The 23,374-nt window shown below is 50.5% G+C and overlaps 1 protein-coding gene across 1 annotated transcript in view; it reads right to left on the reverse strand.

Annotated features, from left to right (window-relative positions):
- Positions 1-23,374, reverse strand: part of PRKAR2A (protein kinase cAMP-dependent type II regulatory subunit alpha) — a 711,046-nt gene that overhangs the window by 273,992 nt on the left and 413,680 nt on the right. The window contains exon 6 of the mRNA XM_086939313.1: positions 14,942-15,098. Coding sequence (XP_086795439.1) covers positions 14,942-15,098 — 157 coding nt within the window. The remainder of the gene's footprint in view (positions 1-14,941; positions 15,099-23,374) is intronic.

The raw sequence follows: 23,374 nt of genomic DNA on the forward strand, positions 1-23,374 counted from the left end.
GGACACAGGTGTGATTTCGGCACATTGATGGAGAACCCCAGGTCGTGCAAGAGGTCTGCCGTCATCTGAAGGTGGTGGACGACTGTCTGGGGCGAGCCCGCCTTCAACAACCAGTCGTCTAGGTAGGGGAAGACTGAAACCCCCAACCTGCGCAGATGGGCTGCGACCACCGCCATCACTTTTGTGAACACCCGTGGGGCGCTGGTAAGGCCGAAGGGAAGCACGATAAACTGAAAATGCTCCTGGCCTACCGTGAACCGCAGGTAACGCCGGTGGGCCGGCAGGACGGGAATGTGAAAATAGGCGTCCTGCAAGTCCAACGCTACCATCCAGTCTTGTGGGTCTAGAGCAGCCAAGACCTGAGCTAACGTCAACATCTTGAACTTCTCCTTCCGGAGGAAGCCATTGACGTTCCTTAGATCCAAGATAGGACGTAGGCCCCCCTTGTCCTTCTTGGGCACCAGAAAGTAGTGGGAATAACAACCACGCCCTACTTCTGGCCCAGGAACGCGCTCGATGGCCCCCTTGGCCAAGAGGGCCGTAACTTCCTCCTGCAGAAGTGTCAAGTGGTCCCCCGACACACGGTGGTTCTGCGGTGGCATGGCTGGAGGAGAGGTCTCGAAGGGGAGGGAGTAGCCCCTTCGGACGATTTGCAGCACCCACCTGTCCGAAGTGATCGTGCGCCAGTGAGCGTGGTGATGGCGAACCCTGCCACCCACTGGCGTCACATGGGGCCGAAAGCACGGACTAGGAGGATTTTGGGGTAGATGCTGCGGGGGAAGGTGTGGTCTGACCCCGCCGTTGTCCCCGACCGCCACCACGGCGGTTTCCACGGCCGCCACCGCGTTGAAAGGATTGTTGCGGCGCGTGGCTGGCAGCACGTGTGGGGGCGCCCCTTCCTTGGCCACGAAAGGGACGAAACGAACCCGTTTGCTGACGCTGGGTCGAGAGACCCAAGGACTTGGCCGTGACCCTGGAGTCCTTGAAGCGTTCCAGCGCGTGGTCCGCCTTGTCACCGAAGAGGTGACAGCCATCGAACGGCATGTCCATCAAGGTATTTTGGACGTCTGCCGAAAAATTGGCGGATCTCAGCCAGGCGTGGCGACGAATCGCCACTGTCGTTGACATAGCTCTGCCCAGCGAGTCGGTCGTATCGAGACCACACCGTATCGAATATTTCGCTGCATCTCGGCCCTCAGCCACAGCCTGACCGAGTTTTGCCCGCACCTCCATGGGGCATTCTGGCAGCAGTTCCGCGACCGTATCCCACACAGAGTGGGTGTAGCGGCCCAAGAGGCAAGCGGTGTTACAAGACCGCAGGCCCAAACTAATGGACGAGAAGACCTTCTTGCCAAATTGGTCATACCTCTTGGATTCCCTGTCGGGCGGGGCCGACGGGAATGCGGACTGGGAGGTCGAGGCCTGGATCACCAGACTCTCAGGAGTGGGGTGGGTAGACAGGAACTTGGGGTCGTCCGGACAAGGACGGTGGCGCCTGGCCACGTTCCGATCAACAGGCGGACCTGAAGCGGGCCTGGACCAAGTGCCCAACAGAACGTCTGACAAGGCTTCATTAAACGGCAGCAGTGGCTCCTGTGGGCATGACTGCGGTTTGAAGACCTCGGTGAGGATGTTAGGCCTCACGGCCGCGACGGGGAGCTCAAGGTGTAAGGCCTTGGCAGCCCTCATCAGCACCACAGAATATGCAGCTCCGTCCACCGATGCCACGGAAGGAGGAGAGATCAAACCAGGGTTAGGAGAGTCGTCCAGACCACTGGCATCCCCCAAGTCACCTGTCCAGTCCGGGTCATACTGGCACTCGCGTGACAGAGGGTCCTCGGACCCCTCCCAAACCTTCACCGAACTCTTCATCTTCTCCGTATTCGGAGTCAACGATGTAGACCGGCTCCTCGGGGTTCATGGGCCCCATCGGCGTCGAGCGACGCCCGTCCGGCGCCGCGTCCGGCGTCGGGGAAGGTAAGGGGACGGCGCCGCCCGGAGCCGGCGCCGGAACCCCGCCGCCGGCCGGAGCCGGCACCGGAGAACCGGCGCCGCGCGGGGGCGGCGTCGGGGGTAACCCCGATGGCAATGGCGCCGGGGAGGCCGGAAGACCAGCCGGCGCCGATCCCGAAGGCCCTTGCGGCGCCGGGGTCGGAGCCGTCGGCGGCGCCGGGGCCGGAGCACCCGACGGCGCCGAGGCAGGGACACCCGAACCGCCAGGGCCCCCAGACGGTAGCACTGGGCCCGAAGGCACCGTAGGCCCCGTCGGAGAACCGAGCGCCCTCATGGCCATGAGGAACGCCTCGATCTCCTCAGGCGTCGCACCGTGCCCAGGGACCGGAGGGTATGAGGCAGGCCGCGCCGGCGACTCTCGCGGAGCCGCTGGGTTGGGGTCACCCGAGCCCCCGGCCGCATCGCGTGAGCGTCGGGGGGGGGGAGTCGGGGTACGATGACGACGCCCCGACTTCTTGTGCTTCCTACCTGACGAGCCTGACGAGTGGTGTCGACTTCCGGAACGCTCGGCGCGGCTCCGCGATCGTTCCCTCGAACGCTCTCTCGACCTCCAGCCGGACCGGGACCGCTCCCGGTCCCGACGTGGGGCCGACACCCGGAGCTCCAGTAGCTTGCGGGACCGCTCCCGCCTAGCCTTGTTGGTGAGGGCCCGGCAGTCGACGCAGGAGTCCACGTCGTGGTCGGGGCCCAGACACCGGAGACAGAGGCGGTGATGGTCTGTGACCGACGAACAAGTTACTTACCTTCGGTAACGATATATCTGTAAGAAACATTAGTTAGTGTTAGATTCCTTACCTTAGAATATCCCCAGGCGTCAGTCTGGATCCGGAAACTTTTGCGTAGCAGTACCCCTGCGCGTCGGTAGGCGTCGTCTGCAGGCGTCCCCTGCGGCTCCGCGTCCGTCGTCGGCGTCGTGCGCCGTGATGACGTCGCTGGAGTACATAGACGCCGCCTCCGCGCGCTGACGTCAGTTCTTTGCACACAGCATTTCCGCGCCAGGAGACGCAGAGCCATGAGAGAACCAACACTGGTGCCATGTAAAAACTAGGGCCCTGAAAGGGATGACCTTAACCCTAGGTATCAGTTCGCAGAACGGGGAGGATGGGTGGGTTCGGTAAGGAATCTAACACTAACTAATGTTTCTTACAGATATATCGTTACCGAAGGTAAGTAACTTGTTCATCTGAAAGAAACACGTTAGTGTTAGATTCCTTACCTTAGAATACATACCCCAGCAATACCAACCCCGGTGGTGGGTCTGCGAACCAATACAAACTACACCAGAAAGTCCTGGAGGACAGAACGGCCAAAGAAGCCATCCCTCCGGACTTGGCTGTCCAGGCAGTAGTGCCTCGCAAAGGTGTGCAGCGAGGCCCACGTAGCCGCTTGGCAAATGTCCTGCAAGGGGACTCCCCGGCCCAGGGCAGTGGTAGCCGCCGTGGCCCGAGTGGAATGGGCCCTCAGCCCAACAGGAGGCTCCTTCCGAGCCAAAGAGTAGCACGCTTTGATGCAGAGGACGACCCATCGAGAGATGGTTCGTTTACAGACCGCCCGTCCCTTCTTCGCACCCACGTAGCCAACAAACAGTTGGTCATCCACCCGGAACCGGCGTGTGCGATCCATGTAAAATGAAAGCGCACGTTTTGGGTCCAGACGATGGAGCCGCTCTTCATCCTTTGAAGGATGCGGAGGCGGGAAGAAGGAAGGGAGGGTGATGGACTGCCCGATGTGAAAGGCCGAAACCACCTTGGGCAGGAAAGAAGGTCTAGTCCTCAGAACCACCTTATCAGGATGAATGGACAGGAAAGGAGGTTGGACAGAAAGAGCCTGGAGCTCACTCACTCTCCTGGCAGAGGTGATGGCAACCAGGAAAGCCGTCTTTAAAGTCAGGAGACGGAGAGGACAAGAATGAAGGGGCTCAAAGGGAGCACACATTAGAAAGGTTAGAACCAGGTTCAAATCCCACTGAGGCATCACAAACGGAACAGGTGGAAACATGTGAGTGATGCCTTTCAAGAATCGAGTTACAATCGGGGATTTGAACAAAGAAGGCTGATCAGGAAGCCTCAAAAAGGCTGAAAGGGCAGAAAGGTAGCCCTTGATAGTGCCCAGAGCAGAGCCCTGCTGGGCAAGAGAAAGAAGAAACAGAAGAACCTCCGAAAGAGGGGCAGAAAGAGGATCCACAGCCTTTGCTGTGCACCATGCCACAAATCTGTTCCACCGACAGGCGTATACCGACTTAGTGGAGGGACGCCTGGCTGCCAGAATAACATCACAGACTTCAGGAGGCAAGTCAAATGGCCTCAACTGCCGCCGCTCAATCTCCAAGCATGGAGGTGGAGACTGGACAGGTTCGGGTGGAAGACCGTCCCCTGCTGCTGCGACAGAAGGTCCTCCTGAAGGGGCAGGCGGATCGGGGGACCGACTGACATGTTGAGTAGCTCGGGATACCAGTATCTTCGAGCCCAGTCCGGAGCCACAAGGATAACTTGGGCCCGGTCGCGCCTGATCTTCTTCAGCACTCTGGGCAGAAGTGGTATAGGCGGAAAGGCGTATAACAGACCGCAACTCCACTCGCGCCGAAAGGCGTCGCCGTGCGAGTGCCGTCTTGGAAACTCCAACGCGCAGAACTGATGACATTGCGCGTTTTCGTCGGTGGCGAATAGATCTAACCAAGGCTCTCCCCATTGCAGAAAGATGCCTTGCGCCACGTCCGAGTTCAGACGCCATTCGTGATCCATCGAGCACCGTCGGCTGAGTTCGTCCGCCCTGGCATTCAGAGAACCTGCCAGGTGTTGAACCGTCAGAGTCACGCCCTGACGTTCCAGCCATTGCCAGAGGCGCAGAGCCTCCTGGCAAAGGGTCCACGACCCCACACCGCCCTGTTTGTTGCAGTACCACATGGCGGTGGTGTTGTCGGTGAACACCTGCACCACACTCCCGTTGACAAAGGGGAGGAATGCCTTCAGTGCTAGACGAATCGCCCGCAGCTCCAATAGGTTGATATGGAGCCGGGACTCCGCCGGAGACCAGATGCCTCTGATCTCTGCCTCTCCCAAGTGGCCACCCCAGCCCTGGAGGGACGCGTCCGTCACGACAACGTGCTCCGGTTGGGGAAGGGAGAGGGACTTGCCCCTGACCCAATCGCGGTCCGTAAGCCACCACTGCAGTTGTCTCGCAGTGCCCTCCGAGATCAAGACGTGGTCGGACAAGTTGCCCTGATGCTGGGCCCACTGAAACTTCAGGTCCCACTGCAGAGCCCGCATCCGCCACCGAGCGTGATGCACCAGAAGGATGCAGGAAGCCATCAGTCCCAGCAGCCGCAGCGTCAACCTGACCGAAACCCGGGATAGCGGCTGAAAGATGGGAATCAAAGCCTGAATATCCCGAACCCGCCGTTCCGGAGGATAAACCCGAAACTGCGCCGAGTCCAGAACCGCTCCGATGAAGAGGAGCTTTTGAGAGGGACACAGGTGTGATTTCGGCACATTGATGGAGAACCCCAGGTCGTGCAAGAGGTCTGCCGTCATCTGAAGGTGGTGGACGACTGTCTGGGGCGAGCCCGCCTTCAACAACCAGTCGTCTAGGTAGGGGAAGACTGAAACCCCCAACCTGCGCAGATGGGCTGCGACCACCGCCATCACCTTTGTGAACACCCGTGGGGCGCTGGTAAGGCCGAAGGGGAGCACGATAAACTGAAAATGCTCCTGGCCTACCGTGAACCGCAGGTAACGCCGGTGGGCCGGCAGGACGGGGATGTGAAAATAGGCGTCCTGCAAGTCCAACGCTACCATCCAGTCTTGTGGGTCTAGAGCAGCCAAGACCTGAGCTAACGTCAACATCTTGAACTTCTCCTTCCGGAGGAAGCCGTTGACGTTCCTTAGATCCAAGATAGGACGTAGGCCCCCCTTGTCCTTCTTGGGCACCAGAAAGTAGTGGGAATAACAACCACGCCCTACTTCTGGCCCAGGAACGCGCTCGATGGCCCCCTTGGCCAAGAGGGCCGTAACTTCCTCCTGCAGAAGTGTCAAGTGGTCCCCCGACACACGGTGGTTCTGCGGTGGCATGGCTGGAGGAGAGGTCTCGAAGGGGAGGGAGTAGCCCCTTCGGACGATTTGCAGCACCCACCTGTCCGAAGTGATCGTGCGCCAGTGAGCGTGGTGATGGCGAACCCTGCCACCCACTGGCGTCACATGGGGCCGAAAGCACGGACTAGGAGGATTTTGGGGTAGATGCTGCGGGGGAGGGTGTGGTCTGACCCCGCCGTTGTCCCCGACCGCCACCACGGCGGTTTCCACGGCCGCCACCGCGTTGGAAAGATTGTTGCGGCGCGTGGCTGGCAGCACGTGTGGGGGCGCCCCTTCCTTGGCCACGAAAGGGACGAAACGAACCCGGTTGCTGACGCTGGGTCGAGAGACCCAAGGACTTGGCCGTGACCCTGGAGTCCTTGAAGCGTTCCAGCGCGTGGTCCGCTTTGTCACCGAACAGGTGACAGCCATCAAACGGCATGTCCATCAGGGTATTCTGGACATCAGCCGAAAAATTGGCGGATCTCAGCCAGGCGTGGCGACGAATCGCCACCGTCGTAGACATAGCTCTGCCCAGCGAGTCGGTCGTATCAAGACCACACCGAATTGAATATTTCGCTGCATCTCGGCCTTCAGCCACAGCCTGACCGAGCTTTGCCCGCACCTCCATGGGGCATTCTGGCAGCAGCTCCGCGACCGTATCCCACACAGAGTGGGTGTAGCGGCCCAAGAGGCAGGCGGTGTTGCAAGACCGCAGGCCCAAACTAATGGACGAGAAGACCTTTTTGCCAAACTGGTCATACCTCTTGGATTCCCGGTCGGGCGGGGCCGACGGGAATGCGGACTGGGAGGTCGAGGCCTGGATCACCAGACTCTCAGGAGTGGGGTGGGTAGACAGGTACTTGGGGTCGTCCGGACAAGGACGGTGGCGCCTGGCCACGTTCCGATCCACAGGCGCACCTGAAGCGGGCCTGGACCACGTGCCCAACAGAACGTCAGACAAGGCTTCATTAAACGGCAGCAGTGGCTCCAGTGGGCATGACTGCGGTTTGAAGACCTCGGTGAGGATGTTAGGCCTCACGGCCGCGACGGGGAGCTCAAGGTGTAAGGCCTTGGCAGCCCTCATCAGCACCACAGAATAGGCAGCTCCCTCCACCGATGCCACGGTTGGAGGAGAGATCAAACCAGGGTTAGGAGAGTCGTCCAAACCACTGGCATCCCCCAAGTCACCTGTCCAGTCCGGGTCATACTGGCACTCGCGAGCCAGAGGGTCCTCGGACCCCTCCCAACCTTCACCGTACTCCTCATCCTCTCCGTATTCGGAGTCAATGATGAAGACCGGCTCCTCGGGGTTCATGGGCCCCATCGGCGCCGGGACCGGCGTCGTGCGACGCCCGTCCGGCGCCGCGTCCGGCGTCGGAGAAGGTAAGGGGACGGCGCCGCCCGGAGCCGGCGTCGGAACCCCACCGCCGGCCGGAACCGGCAGTGGAGAACCGGCGCCGCGCGGGGGCGGCGTCGGGGGTAACCCCGATGGCAACGGCGCCGGGGAGGCCGGAAGACCAGCCGGCGTCGATCCCGAAGGCCCCTGCGGCGCCGGGGTCGGAGCCGTCGGCGGCGCCGGGGCCGGAGCACCCGACGGCGCCGAGGCAGGGACACCCGAACCGCTAGGGCCCCCAGACGGTAGCACTGGGCCCGAAGGCGCCGTAGGCCCCGTCGGAGAAGCGAGCGCCCTCATGGCCATGAGGAACGCCTCGATCTCCTCAGGCGTCGCGCCATGCCCAGGGACCGGAGGGTATGAGGCAGGCCGCGCCGGCGACTCTCGCGGAGCCGCGGGGTTGGGGTCACCCGAGCCCCCGGCCGCATCGCGCGAGCGTCGGGGGGAGTCGGGGGTACGATGACGACGCCCCGACTTCTTGTGCTTCTTACCTGACGAGCCTGACGAGTGGTGTCGACTTCCGGAGCGCCCGGCGCGGCTCCGCGACCGCTCCCTCGAACGCTCTCTCGACCTCCGGCCGGACCGGGACCGCTCCCGGTCCCGACGTGGGGCCGACACCCGGAGCTCCAGTAGCTTGCGGGACCGCTCCCGCCTAGCCTTGTTGGTAAGGGCCCGGCAGTCGACGCAGGAGTCCACGTCGTGGTCAGGGCCCAGACACCGGAGGCAGAGGCGGTGATGGTCTGTGACCGACATCGTGCGCTCACAGTCATCGCAATTCTTAAACCCAGGCATCCTATCAGGCACCGTAGAGGAAAAAACAATTGAAAAACTTGGTCAAAGACCGGAGTACTGCTCTTCAGATCTGCGTCCACTGGCGCGGAAAAAAGAAGAACTGACGTCAGCGCGCGGAGGCGGCGTCTATGTACTCCAGCGACGTCATCACGGCGCACGACGCCGACGACGGACGCGGAGCCGCAGGGGACGCCTGCAGACGACGCCTACCGACGCGCAGGGGTACTGCTACGCAAAAGTTTCCGGATCCAGACTGACGCCTGGGGATATTCTAAGGTAAGGAATCTAACACTAACGTGTTTCTTTCAGATATCGTGCGCTCACAGTCATCACAGTGCTTGAACCCAGGCATCCTATCAGGCACAAAGTGAGAAATAACTTCGAAAAAACTTGGTCAAAGACCGGAGTACTGCTCTTCAGATCTGCGTCCACTGGCGCGGAAAAAAGAAGAACTGACGTCAGCTCGCGGAGGCGGTGTCTATATACTCCAGCTACGTCATCACGGCGCACGACGCCGACGACGGACGCGGAGCCGCAGGGGACGCCTGCAGACGACGCCTACCGACGCGCAGGGGTACTGCTACGCAAAAGTTTCCGGATCCAGACTGACGCCTGGGGATATTCTAAGGTAAGGAATCTAACACTAACGTGTTTCTTTCAGATGTTTAATTATTTTGTCCACCATAAGCGTGGAAGGGTATACTCAGACGCGAGTCCCTTGCTCATTGCACCATCAGGATTCAAGCAAGCCTGGCCGAAGACGGCTGTAATGCCAGAAACCGGTACCCGGAAGCTTGTTTCCTTCCCAGTGAAAGAATTGGCTAGGTAGTTTGGTCTGCCCTGTTCCCATGATGCACTGGGCCAGGGACAGACTAATTTGCATATAGCCAGGTTCTGAGCTGGGATGGTGCAGTGAGCTAAAAAACGGTGTTGGATCAAGCCCTGATCTCTTGACTGGGTGAGAGTATTCTGCTTAATTCAGAAACTCTGTCCATCACCACCCCCTGTTGTTTAATTACAGTAACTTCAAAGCAGCTGATAATTTTACAATCTCTTGCCACTCATGAAGCGAGCTGTGACTTACACCCAGGAATCACTGTTAGTTTTAAGTTTATAAAGTCATCTCACTATTGTTAGATTTCATCTAAGGATCAATCTATTAAAAATGCTTTAATTGCACTTCCCCTTCTAGAGGCATAGCGCCAAACAAAAGCAATAGCATTTAAAAAAATGTTTTACCAAGGTTATATAAAAGTCCCATGATGGAAATTAACTGGAGAAAGTGTGAATGGCTCTTCTTAAAAGACCATGCACAATTATTTCAGCAAACAGGGTATCTATTTGGTTTTCTTTCTGTGCCTGAAGACCGATGAAAAAGGGACTCTGGATGAAGAGTGCTGAAGGACAAAATAAGGCATGTGAGGCAACTGATTTATAACTCAGAGAGTATAAACGGGCACTCAGTGTTTTGGAAAACATACCAAAGAAATACCTAGTGTTGGTGGCATTTGCTTGAATGAGGCTGAATGCCAAGCACTTAGGGATAGGTCTACATGACCGTTCTCCAGGTTCTCAACTATCAAGCAGCTAGAATCAATAAGGCAAGGTAATTGGTCTTTCACCCCCCACACAGCAGCTTGTTGTAGGCTTTTTGAGGTAAATGGGATTACATATTCTCTAGAACTGTTCAGGCAACTAGTTATACTTGTCTGGATGGTACTGATAGGAAAATCCAAAAAAGATGTCTTCAGCAAGGTGATGAGATGAAGTATGTGGATAACTGAAGAAATGGTCTTTGCTAAGTGGTCGAAAGAAGTAAGGAGAGAGGCCTGCCATGACCAATCGCAGTCCAGTAGTCATCCATGCACATCTTTAGTAGTCTGTTCCGAAATCTAGAAACAGTCCGACAGATACCCCTAATGCCGGGACCTGTATCTGTTACAGTTTTATCTTATTTAGATATACACACATGGACATCTCTTTCTTTTCTACTAACTCCATAATTTCCCATCATGGCGAAAAACAATCTAAGGATAGAGTCGATGCCCATGCACACTATCATCCAAGGGAGGAGTCACCTTTCTCGTGAATACAAAGACTTCTTCCAAGACAACAACAAGGTGCAAGTATCCGAGCCCAGCACCAGATGGCGATCTCATGCATAGTGTATGATCTGCAGCTCACATGCCTCAAACTTAAAGATCTTGAAACTTGTCCAGTGAGGCTCTTATTGTAGAAAGGCCTGCTCATTAAGTCCATCTTCAACAACGCTCTCCAGCTTCACCAGCAGGGCCAATGAAAGAATGAAGAAACCCAAAATAAATCGAGCAACAGAAGGCCGCAACAGCAGCATCCGGTGACCTTCACATTTTACATCTGCAGTAATAAAGCACCTTCTCTCGGCTGGAGCATATCTTAAATCCTCTCTACTCCCAGAAGTCTCCTGATGACCATACCCGATATGGAAGTCTTTCCAGATATGTCCTTCATTTCCCCCTGGCTATTATCTTCTTCTTAAACTCCAAATCTGAAGGATATAATTTCTGAGTAACCCTAGTCAATAATACAATCTTCCACATGAATTTGCAGGTCATCTTTTCCATAGCCCACATCTTTAAAATCTGAAGTCTCATGGTTAATTCCACTCTTTTATATGGTAAAGATTAAACCTATGTTCTTTATCATTTGATCCATATTTTCCATTGACAATCTTTTTCGTTTCTAATGAATAGGTTTTGATCTTTTTATCAAAAGAATTGTGTCTTCCAGTTCTTTTTCTGTTAACTGCATAGACTGTTTTACTGTTTTTTATGGGACAACCTCACATACAATATTTCAAAGCAATAGTCTGTCAGCATGTGTAAGCTACCACAAAATGAACCAGATAAAAACCTTAGGAGACAGATTGGGATTACCCCACAGGGATCCGATAACAAGGATGTGAGGGAGCTCAATCACAGAATATATGAAGTCTGTGGTAGTTCTCGGTCTCAGGCTGCTACATCTCTAAAAGCTAGATTGTGGAAACATAGCTACTAAATCTAGCCCTCATAAGCTTATAGTGATTTAAACCAAATTAAAGGCAGTTAAAATTAAATCTCGGTTAAATGAATCAATGGGGAGAAAGGTCAGCAAGCCAGAGTACAAAACAGGAGAACATATGGTGACTTTTCAAGCAATTTTGGCTCAGTGCCAAAAATACGACAACATGCTTTACTTAATGTTTTAAAAAGCTCACATAGAGTTAGAAAAATCAACAAAGTGACACGGGACCCACTGATAAAGTAGCTTAATTAAGCCTGCAGGGGCTCCAGTTCAAACAGATTTATTAAGAGAAAGACATACATTTATGGAGATTTTTATTTTGTCAAAATTATCACACACATCATTTCTCACACAATACAGAAGTGTTGGAACAGAGCCAGTCAGATGTAAGAATGTGCTTGGGGTCTGACTGACTGCCCAACCACAAAGGCCATTTCAGATGCAAACCTGACAAATGACTGACTCTGTCCCAGTCAAGTCAGCCTCTCAGAGGTGATACTGAAATGTGAGTTTCTGCACCTAGCACTACTAATCTTTCATAGTGACTTGAACAATATATAATAATAATAATAATAATAATAATAATAATAATAATAATAATAATAATAATAATAATAATAATAGAACATTTATTGAGCGCCTGGCTACACAAAACTGTGTCCCCGCGCTAACTGCAAATGCAAACTCGTCCAAGGAAATTCGGTCCGAGAGATGACAAAATTTAGTGTTTAGGGAAAAGGTGGGTTTTCAGTTTTGCTCTGAATCTCGTTTCGGAGGGCTCCATCCGCAAGTGGATTGGCAGAGCATTCCAAGATTTAGTGGCCAGGTAACGGAAGGATTTCCCTCCCATTTTAGATTTTGTGATGCGAGGGATTTTAAATAGCATCATGCCCGACGATCTCAGATCCCTGATCGGGCGGTGAATGGTGATGAGGTTTTTCAGATAGCTGGGGCCTTTATTATGGGCAATGCGATGAGCATAGCAGAGTGTCTTAAATATAATTCTCTCTCTAATCGGGAGCCAGTGAAGTTTGGCAAGCGCATTTTTAGTGGATGTTTTCCGAGGGAGACCGAGCACCAGTCGAGCTGCTGAATTCTGTATACGTTTTAGTTGGTGCAGTCCCTTCTGATTTAGACCTAACAGGAGAACATTTCCATAGTCCAAGTGAGGGGATATTAAAGCTTGAACTATGGTTTTTCTCGCTTCGGTCGGCAAGAGGTCTAGTACTTTGCGAAGAATTTTTAGAGTGCTAAAGCATTTGCTTGTCACTTTGTTCACATGGGCTTTGCCTGAGAGGTCGGAGTCCAACATGACGCCTAGATTTTTCACTTTCTCCACTGGCATAGGTAATTCTCCTAGTTCGCTAGGCCACCAAGCCTGGGACCAAGCAGATACAGCTTTACCTACTATCAGTACCTCTGTTTTGTCTCCGTTTAGGCGGAGGCAGTTATTGTTCATCCAAGTCGCTATCGCTGACATTTAGTTGGAGAAGTTGTTAGCTAAGTCTCTGCTGTCTGGAGTTAGTTTGAATATCAACTGAGTGTCGTCAGCGTAACTGACAATGCCCACTCCAAAATCCTCCGCGATGCGTGCCAGGGGTTCCATGTAGATGTTAAATAAAGTAGGGCTCAAACTAGAGCCCTGTGGAACCCCATGGCAGACACTGCGAGGAGAGGATTTAAAGGGTGGGCAAAGAAGTTGGAACGTTCTGTCAGTGAGGTAGGACTGGAACCAGGTGAGGGCTAGCTCTTTTACTCCCATGTCTGAGAGTCGAGACAGCAGCGTTGAGTGCAGCACGGTATCAAACGCTGCACTTAGGTCCAGTAGGACCAATGCTGCTGTCTCTCCCTCATCCACCAACTTCCGGATCTGTTCAGTTGAAAACAGAACTGCTGATTCGGTTGAGTGGCCTGATCTAAACCCTGACTGAGAGGGGTGGAGGAGAGATTCTTTCTCCAGAAACTCCATGAGTTGTAAGTTGGCCACCTTTTCTATGATTTTGGCACAGAAAGGGAGAAGCGAGATCGGCCTGAGATTTTGGAGCTGAGAAATTGGGATATTTGGCTTCTTTTTTAAGGGTATTACTTGGGCAGATTTCCAGTTTTTCAGGACGTGGCCTTCTTGGAATGATAAGGTGATCATATTACTAATTTGATCTAGTAATATGTTTTCCATGACCGCTTTACATTGTTCCGGGGGGCAGGCATCCATAGGGGAGCCTGAGCCAATTCCATTAATAATTTTCATTAAATCCTGTTTGTTAGGGGTCCTGAAATTGGTGAGGAGAGATTTAGAAGAGAGGGAGCCTGGATTGTCTATATTGTTTTTTGCTGTATTAGTGCTACTTGAGAAGGTAGCATGGATTTTTTCTACCTTTTCCACGAAGAAATCCGCTATCTGGTCGCATATCTCCGTGGAGTAGGTATCTTTGGTATCTAGGCGTGATGGGTTGGTAATTTCTCTGTAGATACAAAATAGCTCCTTCGTAGGGTTCTTGGATTCCACAATTCTGCTTTTGTAATAAAAGCTTTTTTCTAATCTTACCAATTTCTGATATTTTTTCAGTTAGCTTCTATAGTTTTCTTTGAGTTCCGGAGTGTAGTTTTTCCTCCATTTCCGTTCTATGGATTTGCAAAGGGCCTTAGCATTTTTGAGTTTTTCTGTGAACCATGGGGCACTTTTGGATTGTCTGGCTGGTGGTTTATTAGTCCATGGAGCAATTTTGTCCAAGGCTTTAGTTAACCAAGATTCATAATTATATGACTGAATGAAAACCAGCTACGCTAACATAAAGGCAAATTTGTCAATGGGTAGAGCTCTGCCAAGCAGATTGGTCTTTTCCAGGTTTGTTTTCGAAGTTATCAGGAATTGTAAGTAACTATTGCCAGACATACCAATCTTTAAGGGGCAACACTCCTTTCAAATCAACTAGTATTTACGAGATTATTCAGACATATGGAAGCAATAATGTTAAGCTGCTTATGTGATGTTTGACTAGCTATGGGCTTTTTCAGCCAGACATACTCTGCCTTCTGGGGATTGTTGTGCTTTTTCACCCAATATAAATGTGAACAGAAATCCACAGTGAGATGTATAGTCTACTGTATTAAGTTAGCTTTGGGATATGTTAAAGGATTTCCAGTTGGATTAACTGTGAAGAATTCAAAGCATGTGAATCAATCAGACTGATTTAGGGAAAAGCCTTATTTTACGGTAATATACAAATATATGTTTGAACGATGATTGGTTACAGGAAACAGTGACCTAAAATAATTTCAAAACACAAATACCTACTAAACAGAAGAAATTACTTCATTTAGTGGAATTGACCCTTATTTAATGGTGGGCAGAACGAAACGCCACAGTGACTTTAGCAAGGGAATTAGTCTACCTGCTACTGTAAAAGATTACACAACATTCTTGCCAAATTTAAAAAATGGGTATCTGTAGCAATGTTAACATAGTCTCTTCTCTTTTAAAGGTTAGGCTGAGACAAGTAGAAATGTATCTACAAAGAGATCCTGCAATAAAAAGATTAAAGATTTAAGAGATTATGGTACACAAATACAAAATGGATTAGCTAAATATAATCCAACACCACTCTAATTGAAATAAAAATCTACTTACCAGTCCCCAAAGTGCTCCTTCTGACGTTGCAATGATGGTAGCTGCTCTAGGTGTATTGTACATCAAAGCCAATTCACCAAAGCTACCATGATTATCATAGCAACCAACACAACGGGATTCCCTGCCATCTTTGTTGACAAGAATATCATATTGTCCCCTGCAAGAATGAAAACACATCACATTGTTTTGTGCTACAACTACAGAAAAATGTGCACAACATTTCAACTCCAGTTTATATAAACTGATAACATCTTTACAGTGTTAAACAGCAATATGAAGATCACAAAAGAAAACAGAAAAGTTAGTGATCTGTAAACCTAGGTCTCAGGCCAAGTTATTCTCACTAAATTTACAAATGAAATGGCTTGATCTTATCTATGTAATACATAAGAGACATCTTAAACTCCTGTGTGTGCAGTGCACTTTTGGTCACTGATTCTTTGGATAGAAAGCTGGAAGTTCAATAGTTTGGTTGAGATGGAAAGGGATACCACTTCCAAAAGGAAATTAGGGTTGGTGCTTAAAACGCACCTGTCTTTAAGTACTCTCATCAAAGGATCTTTAGCAGCAGGAGCATATAACCCACTAATGCGTCTACTGGAAGTAATAGCTACTAAGAAGGCTACCTTCCATGGAACGAACTGTAGCTGCCATGTTTTTTAGGAGGGTGGTCCCATAAGTCTGGTACAAATTATATTACGGTTCCAGACTGCGGCCAGAGGGTCTTAAGGCAGTATTACTATTTTCGTAATACCGCTCCATAAATACTTTAATTGCTGGGTTTTTTAACTGCGAAGTATGCTGTCTGTTCTGCATTTACATTGTAACTGCTTTTAGATGCAAGTAAATGAATGTTTAAGCCAAGCAATATTTTTGTAGGTAAAGAAGGCAAAGGCTTTAGGGGATCAGAGCTGTGATTAATACAGTTGAGAACAATTTATTTCCATTTGCCACATAATATGCACAAGCTGTAGGTCTTTTGCCCTCCTTAAAGATGGGCATGCATTCCTGTGGAAGATAGAGGTAGCCAAACTCTAGGATCCCAGGTACCAATTCTTAAGATTGAGCTGTGATGAGTCTGGTGTTTGATTTGGCAGCGTCTCCGGGGAAGGAGTGGAAGTTTTTCCTGGGACAGATTGATGGTTTTAGTACAGTGTAGTACAAAGGCTGTCTGGCCCATGTTGGGGGCGACTAGAATGAGGGTGAGAGACGTTTGTCTGAGATGGATAAGTTACTTACCTGTAATCCTAGTTCTCTTCCAGGGGTACCCTCATCAAAGTCATAAGCACTGAATATTCCCGCCCATGTGCGGGGACCCAGAAATAATATAAAAATTATATATGGAAATCACATATATACAGCTCCACATATGTGTATGTACATATATCATCTTTTCTCAAACCAATGCAGCTCCCAATAGGAGGCTAAACAATGGAAATACCCATATAAAGAATGATTTGCAAACATAAAAAACTCCTGAGGGCAAGTAGCACTTAAACTCTGTTTTTTAATGAGCAACAAACACTCATATATCATGAAAGTCCAAATAAAGTAGACATTGTTAGCCTACAGGCTGCATTGTAAACCAAAAACATAGAAAATGATAGCATTTTTAACAAAACTGGCATTGTGCCTTTAAGGGGGCCGTGACCCCCAGCTTCCCATCATGCCTCAGGGGTGACAGTTAGGTCAGTTGTTCTTTGCATAACCCTGAAAGCCAGGGCTCAACAAAATCCATTATCACTTTGATCGTGTCTCATTTACCTGAGGAGGCAGGTGGGTTGCTTATGACTTTGATGAGGATACCCCTGGAAGAGAACTAGGATTACAGGTAAGCAACTTTTCCTTCCCGTCCAGGGGATCCTCATCAATAGTCATAAGCACTGAATAGAATAGCAAGCCCATCAACCACCTGCAGGTAAATGAGAAAAACCATGACCCAACAAAAACTGCAACAGCCGAAATCAGCTGTTGAACAGATTCCGCAAGGAGGATTGGCCTACCTGGGTGTCTGCTCTGGTGTCAGATTCTAAACAGTAGTGTCTGGTAAATGTATGGACATACCTCCAGATCGCCGCCTTACAGATCTCAGACATGGGCACATTATGAAGAAAAGCTGTAGTAGCTTCTTTTCCTCTGGTGGAATGTGCTTTAGGGGAAAACCCAAGGGTCTTCTGCGCCAATTGGTAAGCAAATTTGATACATGAAACTATCCATCGGGAAATGGAACGTTTCGAAGCTGCAAAACCAGTTCTGATCTAACCATAGTTGACAAACAGTTGATCAGACTTTCTTATAGTTTTGGACAGATCGATAGAATTTTAAAATCCTTTTCAAGTCCAAAGAATGCAAAGCCCTCTCAGATGGAGTGGAGGGATTGGGGAAAAAGGTGGGTAGAGAGATGGTCTGGTTCACATGGAGATCTGACACCACATTAGGAAGTAAAGAGGGATGTGTCCTACACACCACCCTATTTAGATGGAAAACTGTATAGGGCTCTTTAGAACAGAGTGCCTGTATCTCGCTCACCCTGCGAGCTGACGTGATCGCTACCAAAAAAGCAGCCTTCCAAGAGATATGTTGCAAGGTTGCTTTATGAATAGGTTTGAAAGGTGGACCCATCAATTTTGATAGCACCAGGTTTAACTCCCAGGGTGGAGACGTAGGCCGTACCGGAGGGTAGACCTTCTTCAAGCCCTGCAGAAAATCTTTAACAGCTTGTAATAGGAAAAAAGAAGGATGAGAAAGTGAGCGTCTATAAGTCGTTATAGCTGCTAAATGCACCGTAATGGAATTAAATTTCAACCCTGCTTTAGCCAGATACAATAGGTAAGGGAGAATGACCTCTTCCTGACCCTTGATAGGATGACAATTGTTCTGCATACACCACATGTAGAAACGCTTCCACGTGCATGCATAGGAAGGCCTTGTGGAAGGACGTCTTGCCTCTTTCAAAATGGACATGCAGTCCTGCGGCAGTCCTAGGTGGCCGAATTGTATGACCTCAGGAGCCATACTGCCAAGTTCAGTGAAGGAAGGTTGGGATGATGAATCCTCCCGTTCATCTTGGATAGCAGGTCCAGCCTGCACGCAGCTTCCTGTGAGGACACTGACAGATGTAGAAGGTCCGGGTACCACCACTGTCTCGGCCAGTCTGGGGCAATGAGAATCATCCTTGTGCACGAGTGAGCTAGCTTGTTCACCACCTTAAGGATCAGCGGAAGGGGTGGAAAGGAGTACACAAATGCCCCTGACCAGTCTATCAAAATTACATTCCCCTTCGATCCTGTTCGGTAGAACCTTGAGGCGAAGTTTCATTATTTGGTGTTTTCGTCGTCCGCGAAGAGATCTATGGTGGGATGACCCCAAGACTGGAAGATGCTTTCGACTACCTCGTCGTTGAGAACCCAGTCCGCTCTGTTTTCGAAATGCCAGCTGAGATCGTCCGCTCTCACATTCTGTTCTTCTGGCAGATGGACTGCTGTGACTGACAGATTCCAAGCCAGGAGCCAATGCCACAGATTTTGTGCCTCCAGGGGAAAGGGTGCGTGAGCGTGTTCCTCCCTGATTGTTCAAGTAGTACATTGTGGTGGTGTTGTCCGTTTGTACTAACACTGATGTTGTCTGAATCGAGCGTAGGAAGGCTTTGAAGGCTAGGTGGACTGCCCTCAGCTCCAACATGTTGATGTGGTAGGATCGCTCTTTGGGAGACCACAGCCCTTGTGTCTGGAGATGTCCCCTGTGCGCCCCCCAGCCTTGTAGTGAGGCATCTGTGATCAAGGTCTGTGCAGGTGAAAGTTGATGGAACGGAATTCCGACTTGCAAATTTCGTCTTTTCATCCACCAAGGTATGGACTCTCGAGCTGCGTTTGACAAAGCTATCTTGTCGTCCCAGCTACCTGACTGTTGGTCGCACTTGTCTTCCAGATCCTGCTGGAGAGGACGCATCCGTAGTCTGGCATTGGGGACCAGAAAGATGCAGGATGCCATAAACCCTAGCAGGGAGGCAATCCTTCGCACCGTCAGATATTTGTTGCGCAGAACCAGTTGGCATTTCTGAATGATGGAACACGGTCTCTCCTCCGAAGGAAACACTTTTCCTGCCTCGGAGTCTAGCAGAGCTCTTAAGAAATGTATCTTCTGTGTCGGCTGTGAGGTTGACTTGTTGAAATTCACATGTAGACCCAGCCGGCAACATAGGTCGATGCAGCTCATAAAGTGGTCCCTTACACTATCTGGGGAAGGACCCTTCAACAGCCAGTTGTCCAAGTATGGGTACACGAAGTCCCCCTGCATCGCAGAGCGGCTGCCACCACCGCTCTGCACTTCGCGAACACTCGGGCTGACTTCAACCCGAATGGGAGGACTTTGAACTGGTAATGAGAGGTTCCCACCCGGAACTGCAGGAATTGCCTGTGACTGAGTGATCGGGACATGGAAGTATGCATCTTGTAGGTCCAACAAACACATCCAATCCCCCTGCCTGAGATGTGGATATCTTTGATGAAGAGCGAACATGCAAACTTTTCCTTTTTGATATAAAGATTGAATGTCCACAAATCCAGAATGGGTCTGTACTCTGCTTCCTGGCCCTTTTTCTTGACTAGGAAGTATCTTGAATAAACGATCTCCTTCTTTGAGATCTTGGTACCTTCTCGATGGCTGATTTCATGAGAAGAGTGGCCACCTCTTTTTGCAGGAGTCTTAACTGATGACCCGATGTTGGTATTGGAGGGATAGCAGGAGGTTGATGTTGAAAACGAAGAGAGTAACCATTCTGAAGCGTAGCTAACACCCAGCGATCTTTTGTGATAGTACGCCACTCTTCTATATGATTGCGATGCTTCCCCCCCACTGGAGTGGTCATTGTTTGGTTTGCGTCTTGTTGGAGTTGTTGCCTTGATGCGGATTTCTTCCACCTCTTGAGCGCCTGCCTCTGTATTGTGACCTTTGCTGCCCCTGTTGATCTTGATTCTTCTGCCACTGAGGGTTTTAACCCTCTGTTGGAAAGATCTCCTATTGTAGGGGCGGAACCTTTTGTGGAACACTTTTTTCTTTTCTAGACCAACGGCCTTTAGTGTGTCCAGTTCCGTTTTCATATGCTGCATTTCTTCGTCAGTGTGTGAGCTGAATAAAGAGGACCCAGAGAAAGGCAGGTTCATGATACAAGACTGAGCTTCAGGTTTTAGTGCGATGAGACGCAACCAAAGATGACCTCCTTGCGCATACCCCATTAGCATATTCATGTGCCGAAAGGGTAGCTCCATCAGCTGCAGCGCTAATGAGCTGATTGGAAACCTGGCTACCCTCCATAAGGATCTCCTCGAAATCCCAGCGATCCTATTGAGGAAGCTAGAGAATCCCACAGGGATCTATTGCAGCGGCCCAGAAGAGCGTTCGCTTTGGATACTTTCAACAAAGATGCCGAAGTGCCACACACCCTCCGTCCCCAGGAATCTTGCGTCTTGCTCTCCTTGTCTGGAGGATCAGTGGAGGAAGAGGCAACGGCATGGGTCTTTCTCGCCGCCAAAATTATCACTGAATCCGGGGAAGGGTCGGCTCTGAGGAAGAGTGGATCATTCTCTGGTGAGCAATATTTTTTCAGCATCCTCGCTGGAGCCGATTTAATCATCGCAGGTGTGAGGAAGTCTTCCATAACTGGTTCTATGATACCTGGAACCAAGAGAAGGGGAGGTTTAGCCGCTGTCCTGTGATGCATGGTTTCAAAAATCATAGAAGACTTGCTTTGGCGAGCTGGCATAGGAATACCCAGCTTAAGAGCTCATCTTCCGAAAATGTCCTGAAATGTGTAGATGTCATCTACTGGAGAGATTCTAGACGGTGGACTGTCCTTCAGAGTTGGAGAATAGTCTCTATGTGAATTGTGGGAAGAAGATTAAGTAGGAGTAGGAAATCTGCTCTCTCTCCTCCTGCTCCTTGATCTGGACCTTTTACGTGAACGCAACGGGGTGCGTATCCGCTCTCTGGTCCTTGAAGGAGATCGATCCCGATCTGCTGCTTCGATCAAACGAGCTAATGGAGACCTGTGTTGGGGACTGGAGTACTCCTGCGCTGCTGTGTCCTTGCCAGTAGCCCAGTGATGCAATAGTCTATACCATCTAGGTGACAACCTGATGGGAGGTGACTTCTGCCCTTCTCTCCTCTCAGGAGATTGTGCTGGAGGAGATGGATTCACCTCTTCATGCAACGACCTTGCGGGTGAATGCCTTGAACCCGTACTGTTGGAAGACAAGATCACAACCTCCGGGGATCTTGATGCTGATCTTCGGTGGAAGTCATGAGAGCCTGAAGGCGATGGCGATAGGCTCACTGGGAGAGAGGCCTCTCTGGAAGGGCACTAGACAGAGATCTAGAGCGTCTACGTGCTGCCTGGGATCCTGAAGGAGACACTTGCCTCGATGCAGGCCTCTTCTTCTTAGAAGGGGGACTTGAACGTAAAGGAGAACGTTCCTTGGACTTTGAGCGCCTCCCTGATGCTGTAGCCTCCTTTCTCGACGTTGTTTCAGCCGATTTCAGCCTTGAGGTCGAGCTGTCAATCTCGACGTCGACCTCACAGGCGTCTTCTGTCTCCATGTCGAAGTATGTTGTATTGACGACGATGACCCATGCTATAGCTTTCTCGACGCCGGCAGAGGTGTCTTGTGTCTCGACGCCGAAGACCGATGAATTATCCTCAGCGGAGATCTGTAACTCGATGTCGAACGCCAGTGCGACGTCGATGGAGTAACTTGCCTCGACGTCGAACGCCGATGATGTGGCGTCAACGGAGTTCCGTGCCTCGAACGCTGATGCGACGACGGAGCGTTGTGCCTCGACATCGAATGCCGTGGAGGCGACGACTGAGTAACCAGTCTCGACGTCGTATGCCGACCCGGCGACAACAGAGACTTGCTTCTCGACGTCGAACGTCACCTGGTTTATGTCAACGGAGTAACTGGAACCTTCGACGACAAGGTCTTTGCCGTCGAGTGATGATGCGCCATCAAAGTCTTCGACATTGTCTTCGCCGCAGTTGGCCGCTTCGACGCCGATCTCGACGCCGAAGGAGAACAGGTTGGGACTTCTCTCGACGTCGACCAGATTCTCCTCTTTTGCTGCCTTTTAGGAGACCTATCTCTTTCAGAGAGGACATAGATAGAAATTCTCTCTCTGTCTTTAAGGGTTCTCTTACAATGATGACAGCTTTGTGAAGAATGAGTCTCAGGGAGACAGAGGATGCACACAGGGTGTGTATCAGTCCTGGCCTTCTTCTTGCCACAGGAAGGGCAAGGGTCGAAAAGTGAAGGCATTTTTAACAAAAATAAACTTTCTGTAAAACAAAAAGGGCAGCACCAGCACTCTAAAGTCAAAAGACGTCGAGTGAGAGTGAAAAACATGAAGATTCTCAAGATATTTTTGACAAAGTCGAAAAAAGTAGGAGCTGAAAATCCAGGGTCCTGACTGAAGGACTGCCTGACTTCCGCCCGGGATTGTAAACCTTGTTTTTCTCGCCATCTGTCTCGCTGTGTCAGTCTCTCGGTCTCAGTGTCCGGATGCCTCGTATGTCGCTTTCTCTTTCTGCCTCTCTGCTTGTTTATTTAATTATGTAGCTGTGCGATATTTTTTCACTGCGCGTCTTTATTTCACCACACTGCCAGCTATTCTCTTGTGCCTATAATGGTATTTATTTTATGTGCGCAAATCTGTTAGCAATGTTTCTCAGCATTGCACACCGTTCCTCCTGACTTTGCAAACATAAAACCCATGCGCAAAGCCCTCCCCTTTCTTTACATTTCCTCTGAGTTGACAGCCACGGTGCTTTATTAGAGTGGTAGTTCTGCAGTGATACAAGTATGTACCCAGTGACTGTGATTCATGACGAAATTGCACAAATATCTTAAATGTAACCCGGAAGAAGGAACACAATCACCATGCCCTTCTACGGCTTGAAATACTGACACTTGCACATTTATTTGGGCATAGGCGAACAATGTATTTTCTGTTTCTAATGCATTTCTAGCATAGGAGGGATCCGTGTTTTTTTTGTTGTTTTTTTTCTTTTTTTAAAATTTTCATAAATTTATTCTGGTACAGCATCCCCAGTCAAGAAAAACGCTCACCGGCTGCATATCTTCAAATTCCTACCCTTTTGAAACATTGCTTTTAGCTGAACGTTGTCTCGCTGGAATAAGCTGCCAATCTTTCACAGCACGGTTTTATCAAGTCATATCATCTTTTTAACAACGTGTGTGTGAGCGATTAAATTTGAGCAATTGGTGCTGCTATGTAAAGGCTCAGAGTTACCATTTAGGTAGATAAAATTGTCTATTAGGTATGTGTGCACGTTCCCGGCTGCTACCACAGCAGGTGAGCAGGCAGTCTTCCTCTCGCCACCTTCAACCGTTAGCAATAGGGTGCTTCTCGCTGGTCGCA

Source organism: Lissotriton vulgaris, chromosome 9 (assembly GCF_964263255.1).
Source record: "Lissotriton vulgaris chromosome 9, aLisVul1.2, whole genome shotgun sequence".
In the NCBI taxonomy this organism is placed as follows: Eukaryota; Metazoa; Chordata; class Amphibia; order Caudata; family Salamandridae; genus Lissotriton; species Lissotriton vulgaris.